A 12,089-nucleotide genomic window follows, 5' to 3' on the forward strand; every position below is an offset into this window, starting at 1 on the left:
GATGGAGGATGGATGATGGATGGATGGATGGAGGATGGAGGATGGAGGATGGATGATGGATGGATGGATGGAGGATGATGGATGGATGGAGGATGGATGGATGAAGATGTAATGACATCATTAAATCACAGAAAATGTTTTAGGGACTTCATGAACAGTTTGAGTTTTCAGGTTTTTCTCTCAAACATTTTAAATCCTGAACATCTGAGGTGTTTGACTCAGTTTGACCTGATGGTGATAAAAATGTTGGAATTGAAAATGAAAAGAATCAAACTGTTCTGTTTGTGACTCTGTCTTCCTCCCACCTGGACCTGGTCTTAATGTGTGTATTGTGTGTGTTTTCTCACTGTCACAGCCTGTTTCATATCAGGAACCTTATCCCCCCCCCACCAACCTACCCCCGCTCTCCTACAGCAGCCCCGCCTCCGCCACTACCTCACTCCCAGACAACCATTTCTCTTTATTTTTTTAAAAAATCAGGAACTGCCTCCCAGCTTCGGTGCAACATGCAGAGAAAAACAAGCTTTTTGCTCCTGCTGTTTGTAATACTTTCCCTTTGGTTTGTGTGAAATTACACACAGATATACAATTTATTTTCTAAACCTTAATCTGCCAGGCTGGACAGGTAGCAGAAACACAGGTTAACCAAGAAACAGAACAACCAACAGAATAAAACAACAAAAATGAATATCTTGTGTTGCTGAAGTGGAACCTGCAGGAGTTTACAGAACCAGGAAGGAAGATATTTTGRAAAATAATAAACTGCAGGATTTTAATGTTTCTGAGCTCGACTTTGAGGATTACAGATTTCTGATCAATCAGGACTGAGTTAGTTTTATTCTGCACACAAACACTAATTTGAAAAGATATATTCATTACTACATCTGAGCTGTTACTGACAGCATTTACCAAACCTGCAACACTAAGCTGAGAGCTGCCATTTCAGAAAGTTCTGGAAGTGGAACCGACAGCTAAAGCAGCTCCTCTGGGAAGCAGACGCTGAAAACAAGCTGTCAAAGACAGGAAAGCAGAACCGTCTCCAGAAAACCAGGCGAGGAGGGCCTCACTGAGGCAGATGTTGTGTTTTAGTTTCTAYTTGAGTCAGAGCTGCAGGTCCCACAGAAGGTGGTTGTTGTTTCAGTTCCTCCCTCTCCTCCAGAGAACCCAACAACATCAGGACACTGATTGCTAATTAACTGGAACAGAAAGAGAGACGAGGAGCTCGGAGCAGATTTCTCCTCCACACTGTCAGGGAGCGAGACGATTCTCCTGAGCTCACCGGGGACGCRCGCGGTGCGGCACATCATTCTGATTTCCCGGGTTCTCCTCTGAGGACTGTGCAGAACTGAAAGTTAAGGTTGTGTTCAGAATTATTACTTCTCAATTCGTGTGCTTGTGCTGACTGAGCTGCCTGCCTGAATGCCTAATGTGCTGCGGCGGCTCGGTGAATCATGTAGGAACAGAAAAATGAAGAGTACATCWGGCAGGATGCGGAGAAGCTCCCAGCTGGGCTCTGTACAACCCTGTTTGAAAAATGGAACACACTGGGGTATTTGTGACAATATTTGCTTATTTATTTGTTTGTATGGTTGTTGTCAGGTGGAGGAARAAAAGCAAAAAAATCCTAAAAACTAAAAACAGATCAGGTGGAAAAACTAYCTACAGTACAGTTTTGAATTTCCATTTTTTGACACATAAGCATCTCTTCTCTGTTATAATCATCTATCTATCCATTATCTATGTCTGTTTATTCCTTTTYTAGGGTCACGGGGGTCACTGGTGTCRCTGGTGCCCATATCCAGCAGTCACAGGGCGGGGTACACCCTGGACAGGTCGCAGGTCCATCACAGATGGACTACATCCATCTCTGTTATAATCAGTGAGTAAAATTCATAMGTTTGTGCAAATCAGAATTTAATGATGCTCTGATAATGACATCAGCTTTGGGTTTGTGAGCGTTTTGATGTATTTTGAGGTTGAACCTACCCCCCAACCCTAACCCCCACTCCATCCTAAACTTAACCCTAGAACCCCAACCCTAAACATAAACCCAGCATGACCCCATACCTAAACCTAACCCCAACCCAAACCACCACTCCATCCCCAACTTAACCCTAGCCTAACCCCATCCCTAAACATAACCATTATCTAACTCAAAACCCTTACCCCAATCCCAAACTAACCTCAGCATAACCCCAACCCTAATCCCAACCCCAGCCTAATCCCAATGCTAACCCCATCCACAACCTAACCCTAGCCTAACCCCAATCCCAGCCTAACCCCAATGCTAACCCCAGCCCAAACCTCTACCCCATCCCCAACCCCAGCATAACCTCAACCCTAAACCTAATCCTAGCCTAACCCCAACCCCAACCTCTACCCCATCCCCAACCCTAGCCTAACCCCTATAGCTTCAAATATCCATAAAGTGTGGTCAGTGTAGGGTTGCGGTAACAAAAGAGACAAACTCCTTATTGTTGGTGTGACGTCCGATGTTCAGTATCTGTTTTCATACTGTTAACTGTTAAAATGTCACAAATCAGTAAATGGTCTTTGGTTTAAGTGGTAAAAGCATTAAAACCGTCTCAAGCAGAAAGAAAATGCAATTTTAACCTTTGCCAGCATGAACACACTAACTATGTTTTATGCCTGTTCAATATTTTACCCATTAAAGCAGCAGCTACGTATTTATTGCACTATAGAAAGAAAAATGACCATCTTCTGCCGTGTATAAATGGGTCTTAACTCATACTTCAGTTTCCACACATAGCTGCAGAACTCATCACTTTTTCCCCACCAACACACAGATAAGTAACACATAAAATGTCCCTTTGCTCCGTCTCACGGCTCTGCTGTCGCCTTAATTGGAGTAATTCAAAGAGAGCGAAATTTCTCACGTACTTTTCCCAGCCCATAATTCAWTTAAGGCTTTGTTTAAAAGATTTTCATAAAGAAATGACTGGAAATGTTTAAAACATAACAGGATCTGTGTGAGAGTTCAGCCCAGTCGCTGAAACCTTTCTATCCTCCGTGTGTAATGAGCCCTGCCGTTTTCTTAAATCTGRATCAGAGAACATAAATTCAGTGAACGACTTTGTGCTTCTTAAAAAAAAGACATCAACAGATGAGACTTAGATTTATGTTCACAACTGATCTTCTTCAAGGACATTTAAATAAAAAAGGTAGTTTTTATCCAGCCAAGTGGAGGGGGAAAAAAAGACATTTTTCAAGTTTCTATACTGAAGACAAAGTGAAAAAGTGTGCTTTATTGATTTCAAGAAAGATGGAAATTGCACCAGCCCAGAATATCATTAGATGTAACATTATTTTAAAGCATTTGACACAAACAGTTTTAGCTTTATTTCCAATGTTTGACACATCACTGAGACATTCAGCTCATGATTGTTTAGAATCCAGTTTTTAATATTTAAATGAACTAAAAAAAAACAAAACAAAAAAAGCACAATAAAACATTTTCTCACTTTAGTTACAAAAATGGGTCACCGCGTGGGTTTCTCATTGCATTCACAGAAGGATCTGARCAGTGGATGTCTAACAGTTCTCTCTTTAAAACAACCCCCACCCCAAAATATATCAGTTTAACCAGGGTATATACAGGGCTTAGCATCCTTTCATCTTACTATTAAGAAGGTTTGAGGTATACAACCAAAATAAAAGCCTGTCGAGAGAAAAAAGTCAACCAACAAATAGAATTAAATAAAGGAAAATAGGTGGGATTGTCTACGAGCACAGGATCAAAACATTTAGTGGGAGATGTTGCCRTGTGGTCAGGAGACTGTCAGTATATACAAAGGTCTAATTTAGCAGTGGAAAGTTGTTTGAATTATTTGTACACAGAATGTGTGGAAAAATAAAACCAGAGTTATTAAAACTGATTTGATCAAGTTTCAAACTCTGTGAACGTTTGACCCGACAGTGAAAGGAAAGACCCGAAGCAGACATGCAAGTTTTGAGAGTGGATTCGGAAACAAACAGCATTGTACAAAATATTAATTACAATTATTTTTATAAGAATTATTAAGATGCACCTTCTGTCTTAGCACCACGATGTACTTTTTGTGTGTTTTGATTGAGCACCATTGTAGTCGTTTTCATACAGCACCTGCAGTTTAATGAAAAGATCTAGACCCTCCCCAGTCATCCTCACGGTTACCTCCGACTCCCCCTTCCTCCTCTGCCACACACTCCAATGTCCTTCACCTTTGTTCCATAACGTCGTCAGGTCGTGTGGTTCGAGCCCTACGAGGGCAACGAGGATTTTCCTGGGATACTTACACAGAGAGATGTTTGCTACACCAGCTCTTATTCAAAACTTGCATGTGGCAAAGAAAAAGGTGGGGAGGTGGGGGCTAAAAGTGGGGTTCGGTGGCACCCAGAATGTCTCGACTTGAATTTCTTTGCTGTCCTCATCAAGTCCTTTTTTGTTTTTTGTTTCAGCCAAGGAAGCAGACAGGTCCAACTTCAAATCCAAACTTCTGGTTAGGGTCTCCAAAGTCAGTCAACATGACATCCATGATTGGAACCTGATCGATTTTGGGAGTATTAATCTCCAGCACAGTCTTTCCATAGCCCTTCCTTGTCTGCAATGAAAGAGAGAGAGAGAGAGAGATGTACAAACAAGCTTAATATCAAACAGAAAATACATGAACTCATTGTTACAGTTAAGGACTCAGAAAGGACATAAAATGAATGTGTTGAATAAACTCTATCATGRTGTTATAGCACACATCTTATGTCAGCAGGGTGTGGCATCCCTCAACCATGGACAGAAGCATTGATTTGATGTGGAACAAGTCATAGTTTGGTATTTTTTCCTTGAGTCAGGTCTGGTCTTCAGTTTCCTGGGCTGTCCTGTATTAGTTCTAACTCTAGACTAGTTCTCTGCCCATGACACTTCCATATTATTTTTGTTTATTTTGCTTGCAGAAAACAATGCCACAACAAAGTAAGTTTGCAAGTTTATTGAAGTTAAGGAAGTGACGATGAAAGGTTGAGTCAATCATCAATCTAAAGATTGGGAGTCTCATAGTGGATGGGTGGGAAGATGGAGACTCGAACTGGGACATCCCCCAGATGGATAAATGGTTATTCATAGAGAATAAGAATGGAAGCAATGCAAAGATGTGGAGCAATTGCCTGGATCTGGATCTAAGGAGATCGGACRGGGTGGATTAGATCGGCTCTGTTCAGTATAGCCGATGAGGGATGGTACAAGGTTCTGTAGAGTCCAAAACCTCTGCCTAGRCTGCAAGCACAGATGACATAGGATTCTATAATGGCTGGCTCATAATTCAGCTATCGCTCCCTGGTGTGATCTGTATTGGGTGACTTCAGCTTGTTTTCCTCTAGCGCCTCTACAACATGGTTCGACTTGGCCCTCCACAGTTCCAAGGCTTCTCCACTAGCAAGGATTCCCTTTTTCAGAACTTACTTCACCGTGGTTCCAAGTGTACCATGCTGGACTGAAAATGTGACTTCAGGAGACTGTCGGTCTGTTTGGTTAAGGGGTGGCATCACTGGTTAGATCACAACAGCTACTCTCACAACAACCCGATCCACCATTTGCCATAACAATATACCATGTCTCCATTGTTGTGTTGCGTGTCCTTTTGGAGTCTTCTTCTACTACGTTTAATGGTGGCTGTCAAATAGCTTAATGGAGCATAAGCTCCACCAGCCSGTAAGGAATGTGGCATCAATTTTCAGACTCTGGGACCACCCAACTTTACAATGAACCCACCAACTGTATCCATTGGTTCCAAYATTAGACCAATGTGACATGGTACGCATCATCATACAACCACCTGGCCTCATGAAAACCTGCAATGCGACCGTCATCAAACTTCATCAAGTGGGCTAATTCTGTCTAATACATGTATGAGATGCTCCAGTAAGTACCTGATTAGAGTATCACTSCATCGTGATGCCACCACTTATACCCTCTGTTGTCTGTTCTCAATGTGAGTGAATACATCAGGTCTAAATTAGATCCATCACTGCTGGTGCTGAAAGKTTTTATGTCAGTGAACTTAGAAACCTGAACTAAACAATACATTTACTGACTGTAATGAAAACTAYTGCTGTCAAACAGAATTCATTAGATTTGCTCTGAAAAAACCTCACCGAACATCCATCCGAGATGGCTTTAATGTAAGGGTTATTTTCATAAGACATCTCCTCGTCGTTGGCGCCCAAGAATCTCAGCGCCTTGTCGTAGCTGTCGGTGGCGGCGTTGTGCCACGCCACAGACTGGTGGCAGCTGTAGGTGAAGTTTTGCCTGGCTGAGGCCGTCAGTAGTCTGAGGAAGGTCATCTGCACCATGTTTATCGAGTTTCCTTCAATGTCCACATAGGATAACTGGAAGAAAAGAGATTTTTCAACAATTTCTAACAACTATTTATCCAGTTTTTTTTTGTTGTTTGTGATTGAACACATCAATCAGCCAAAATATGAAAAGGACCTGAAGTCTCAGCCTTAAAAGATGGGCAATCATGTAACTGCTTGTGTCGTTTTTTTTTATTAAATATCTTTTAGACCACTGTCAGGACCTTCAGAACCTAATGGATCTGATCAAACCACCTTTAGATAAGAGTTTGTGTCTCCATAAAACAATTAGGAAAGTRGCTTCTTAACATTGTATCTGACGGGTAATATAAGGACACATTGTCATCACAGATTAAAAAAGGTGACAAATGTTAGTTCTCTAATCTCCAGATGAAAGTCTCCTGTGCAGCTATGAAAAGGAAGCAACGTGTTTATTCTTTATTTTAGTTTTGTTCTTCATCTTTTTGATCTTTCCTCTTCATTTTGTAGCCTTCTCTTACCCTAAGTGAACTGCCTCTTTGAAGTTAGGCTGTATGCTTCTGCATTACCATAAAATGTCTCCAGAAGATCAAAACAATACCACAAGAGTTTGAGTTTGAAAAGATTTAAGTTACTTTTTTAAATTTGTTTTCTTACCCATAAAACCTACAGGTGTTGGACCAGTGTTGATGCTAGTAGAAGAAGTTATTTTAAGTAATTACACAGAGACCGGATGGTTTTATGATYCTGTTTTTATTCGAGCTTTGTTCTGCTGATGTTTCTCATATTTTATTGCTTTTATAGATGTTTTAATGTTTTGGGCTGACTGAACTCCAAAGCACTTTGGTCTGTTGTTTTTATGTGCTTCAGAAATGAAACCAAAATTAACATTAATTATGTAGCTTTGGGCTTCAAAGCAAAGGGGGTGAATAGTTATGYAGCAACTGCACATCAGAGAAAACAGAAAAAACAGGAAAGCGTTYTGTGGAGGAAAAACTTACCAGCTTCCCTCGTTTAAACTGACTGAACCAGGAACCTGGAACCTCTTTGGGCCACGAGGATATTCTGACCTGTCGAAATAAAATGAATCAATTTTATTATGAATTTATGATTCGGTCAGAAAATATAACAGTTGTATAAAACAGAATCCAGCTTTAAAGACTGGAGCAGAAGAAAAGGATTGTTTTATTTATCTTCATGACTGTATGATGTGAAATGATTCTGTAGTTTGATTTATTTATGTATTTATTTACTTTTGTGTAAAAACGTTTGGTTTCCTCTTTATTTTTCCAGATGTTTTTTCTATAATTACTCTGCAAATTTAGTGCTATTTTAAACATTTATAAATAAAAACATTCAGCTCAATCTGGAGATCGGTGCTGACTTGTTTTTTTGTTAGTTTGATTTATTTATGTATTTATTTACTTTTGTGTAAAAACGTTTGGTTTCCTCTTTATTTTTCCAGATGTTTTTTCTATAATTACTCTGCAAATTTAGTGCTATTTTAAACATTTATAAATCAAAACATTCAGCTCAATCTGGTGATCGGTGCTGACTTGTTTTTTTGTAAATCTGATTTAAACTTGTTTACAAATAATGTTTTTTGTTGTTTTGTTACTTTTAGCTTTCAGCTACCATGTTGCTACTTGCAGCTCTTAGCTTTTTGCTACATTTAGCATTCAGCTGGCCTTTTATTTAGTCATTTGTTACTGTTAGATTTTAGATAGCACTTTCATGCTTTTAGCTTCTAGCTTCTTTTGATACTTTATCTAGCCTTTTGTTACTTTTAGCTTTTGACTAGCCTTGTCATACTTTTAGCTTTTAGCCATCATTTGGATAATTTAGATAGCCCTTTTTAACTTTTACCTTGTAACTAAAAATTTCTACCACTTTGCTTCTTGTATAGTTTTGAGCTAACATTTAGCTTTTTTAGCTTTTAGTTTGTGCTTTCTTTTTTAACTTCTAGCTTGTCTCTTTTATTTAAATTTTAACTATCATTTCTCTATTTTAGCTTTCAGCTACCATTGTGATACRTCTAGCTTTTACTTAGCTTTTTGCTACATTTAGCATTCAGTTAGCCTTTTGTTTCTCTTTAGTTATTTGTTAGTGTTAGGTTTTAGCTGGCTCTTTCATGCTTTCAGCTTGTAGCTCYTTTTGTTACTTTTAGTTTTTGACTAGCCTTGTCATACTTATACTAGCTTACAGCCATCATTTAGATATTTTTTTACCTGCTTTTACCTCATAGTGTTTTGCTGCTGTTTTGCTTCTAGTCTTTTTAGTTTAACCTTTTAGCTATGAAATTTCTATTTTAGCTTTTAGCTGGCATTTTGCAGCTTTTAGCTTGTAGGGTTAGKTTGTGTACTTGTTGTGTATTTTCTCCTTTAACTAGATTTTTGCTTCTTGTTCTTTTTTGTTTGTGCCGACAGTGAAACTAAATAAAGTTTATTCGTTGTAGACTGCATGTTAACGTGTCACTGATAATCAGAAGGTGAATGAAAACAGGAAGTGGCTGTAAATGTTGGTAAAAACCCAGAAGCTCTCACTCCATCAGACTTCTTGTCAGGATAGATGCAGGTTTCTCCGCCGGCCGTGAAGTTACAGAAGACTTTGAAGGAATCTCCTGAGCAGCCTTGGTTTGGATCAACCCAGTACTCGCCTGAGGAGAACCAAGAAAGGAGAAAATAAAGCTAAAACCTGCAGATCCTGGATCCAGAAGGTCTGGTTCTGGTTRCTGGGCTCTGACTCACCATCAGGGAACTCGGGGTGGCACAGCTGCAGGTCTTTGCAGGTTCTGGCTGGGTTGTTCTGAGTGCCCATGGGGTATTTCATCCGCTCGATGTCCTGTTTCAGGTTGTTGAGGGAGCCGAAGATGTCCTCCATGCCGTAGTCCATGAAGGTGGCRGCCATGTCCGACTGCAGGTCGCTGGAGCGCTTCGTCTTCTTGGGGGACTGGATGGGGAGGGGCTGGACCACCTCACCTGGTGGGCCCTAAATCCAGACATAAACAAACATTTCTTTTTTTTTCTTGAATGAAACCATTAGAACAGCTTCACAGTTAAAAACCAGCCTGGAACACTTACAGGAGGACCAGGAGGACCGATTGAACCAGTGTCTCCTTTGGGACCAGCAGGACCCTGAAAGACCACAAGCAGAAAGGTTTAATCCAGGATGAACTGATCTTTGATCCTGGATATAAGAGAGACTAAAACTTTGGCTTACAGATGAACCTTTGGCTCCTTTAGGACCTTGAGGACCCTGAAACAGCAGTGATTTGACCAAGTTATTATATTTTAAGAATAAAATTAAAATAATGAGATAAAAAAAAAACCTTACAGGTAAACCAGGTGGACCTGGAGGTCCGAGAGGTCCAGCAGCTCCACTGATACCCTGGAATATAAACAATATGTCATTTAATATAAATATATTCTTTGTTTCTGTTTGAAATAAGTCACAAACTTGACCAGAGCCCTGATCAGAATTTTAAAATACAAAAAAATAAACCACATTTTGTGCTTCAATGAAAGGAGTTATTCCATGAAGCTGAAGGTGCAGCTGGAGCCTGACGTTAGCGCCGAGYGAGGGCCGGCTGCTTGATTTAAAAAAGGATGAAGGCCACCATCGATTCTTTATAAAGCCCTGAGCTTTTAACTACTTTCAAAACCGCTCCTGATTGGAATGAAGGGATCAGTCAGAAACAAAAAAAAAAAAAAATCTATTTCAGTTTTTAGACTTTTTCTTTCAGCAAAACTAACAAATCAGAATGTGACATTAGAGGAGGAAAACATGTGGCGGAAGCTGAAGAGAACTGGAAGGAGAAATATTACACAGGACGGTTCACATCTTTTAAAGTAGGGCTGTTTGGAAATGTTATGAACAAACAACATCTCACCTGCTGCAGATAGTTCTGTCAATGACCTCASTTTGGAGAAATGGTTTAATTCTGACCAACTTAACAAGCTAATGACTAAAGTGGATCACTGTTGTCTTAAAACAAGTCTAATTTAAAAAAATGCAAAACAAGAGATCCAGARCTTATTGGGGTCTCCCAGGAGGAATTGGACATACAGATGTTTAGGGGTCTCTCCTGGACCTGCTGCCTTCACAGCCCAACAGACCAGGTAAAAACACTTAGACAGACTAATAATTTGGCAGAAAAGTTCTGATAATCCTGCAGGAAGTGCAGTTATTTTAAACAATTAGACTTCTCTTTAAATAACTGTAAAGTCAAATTAACAGCTGTGAAAAACAATATTTGCTTGAATGAAAAAAGTCCAAAGCAGAGTTTTCCATTCTAACAATTTCACATTTTTTATGCAGATACTATTATTTAATTTCACAGTACTTGTTTTTATTGTTGGAAACATTCAAACTTCCTGACAGAAATGCACCAAAATCTGAAGATGCTTTAAAATCAGATAATTTTACTAATAACCTTTGTTTCCAGAGCTAACAGCAAAGTTACGGTTTCTAAAATAACGTGAAATGTTTTTAGATAAAACAGAGACCCACGTTAGGACTAGCTGTTAGCTGTTAGCTTGTTGATTATCATAAATTAAACCATTCAAAGAGCTATCTACAGCAGGTAAGATATTCATTGTTGATAACCCATTTCAAATGTTTTGAACTATTGTTTGCGCTAAGGTGATGCTAATGGACAAACTATAAACAGGGATTAAAAACTGCAAATAATTCAGTTTAAATAATTTTAAAGCATGAATACTTTAGAGGTTTTAGTTGCTGGTTTGTTTATCTGGAAACAACAGACCGACAGAAATCTGCAGAACCCACAGTGATCTGGGCACCAAGTCTGAAAACATAATCACTTACAGAGTCACCCTTTCCACCAGGAGTACCCTGAGGTCCAGGCAAACCTCGATCTCCCTTCTCTCCTTGCTCTCCAGGGGGTCCGATGAGACCGATCAAACCTGGGTGACCCTGCAGGGTGATGACAACCACGGGACGGTTAAACGAGACAGAAAAGACGACGACTTTAAAACGAATCCGAACATGTTTTGTTCACAAACGCTGGAATGATCATGTGACGCTGAGYGAGTCACAAACTGTAAAAGCAGAGCTCACCTTTTCACCTTTAGAGCCGGGGTCACCCTTCAGACCTGGAAGACCCGGAGGACCCTGCACAACAGCAGGTAAAACATTCAGAACATTTGTATTTTTAATCTTGGTTTCCTTGAAGTACCTGCGACGCACCACTAGGGGGCGAAMGTCCACATTAACAGAGCTGCTAACTTTGCAACTTTATCGCTATTTTTAACMAGTTTTCAGCCTCTTTTTCAGACTTTTTAACTCGTGTTTCTTCAAAAATATCCAACAGACTTTACTGCATATATTTATGTTTAACAAACTCTGGAATTATTTCCCCACAGCTGAGCTCATTAGTGAGGACAGAGTAACCTCACTCTGATAAATAAATCCAGACAGGAAGTAGAGACTGAGGAGTTACCATGGGACCTGGTGGACCATCCTGTCCTGGGGCTCCGGGCAGTCCTTGTTCACCCTGTGAAAAGCCAAAAGAGTGAGCATTAGGTGCTGCTGGACCTCCTCCGGTCCACCATTGATTTCCTGAGCTCAGCTGGATGWTTAACAGTCGGAGCAGGCAGGAAAAGTCTGCTGCAATAAACCAGTAAAACTAAAGTAGAAGCCAAATGGGAGCATTGATTATTCCATAAAGTCCATCAGTGTGTCCTCGCTCTGTGTGTGTGTGTGTGTGTGTGTGTGTGTGTGTGTGTGTGTGTGTGTGTGTGTGT

The 12,089-nt window shown here is 40.0% G+C and overlaps 1 protein-coding gene across 1 annotated transcript in view; it reads right to left on the reverse strand.

Annotated features, from left to right (window-relative positions):
- Positions 1-3,235: 3,235 nt before the first annotated feature.
- The window catches only part of col11a1a (collagen, type XI, alpha 1a), a gene marked incomplete in the record, with an annotated part of 84,935 nt that continues 76,081 nt past the window's right edge, over positions 3,236-12,089 (reverse strand). Inside the window, 11 exon segments of the mRNA XM_014021010.1 lie at positions 3,236-4,601; positions 6,145-6,378; positions 7,326-7,394; positions 8,868-8,980; positions 9,072-9,312; positions 9,405-9,458; positions 9,544-9,579; positions 9,658-9,711; positions 11,152-11,259; positions 11,404-11,457; positions 11,786-11,839. Coding sequence (XP_013876464.1) covers positions 4,455-4,601; positions 6,145-6,378; positions 7,326-7,394; positions 8,868-8,980; positions 9,072-9,312; positions 9,405-9,458; positions 9,544-9,579; positions 9,658-9,711; positions 11,152-11,259; positions 11,404-11,457; positions 11,786-11,839 — 1,164 coding nt within the window.

The sequence above is a fragment of the Austrofundulus limnaeus genome, unplaced genomic scaffold (assembly GCF_001266775.1).
Source record: "Austrofundulus limnaeus strain Quisiro unplaced genomic scaffold, Austrofundulus_limnaeus-1.0 Scaffold275, whole genome shotgun sequence".
Classification (NCBI taxonomy): Eukaryota; Metazoa; Chordata; class Actinopteri; order Cyprinodontiformes; family Rivulidae; genus Austrofundulus; species Austrofundulus limnaeus.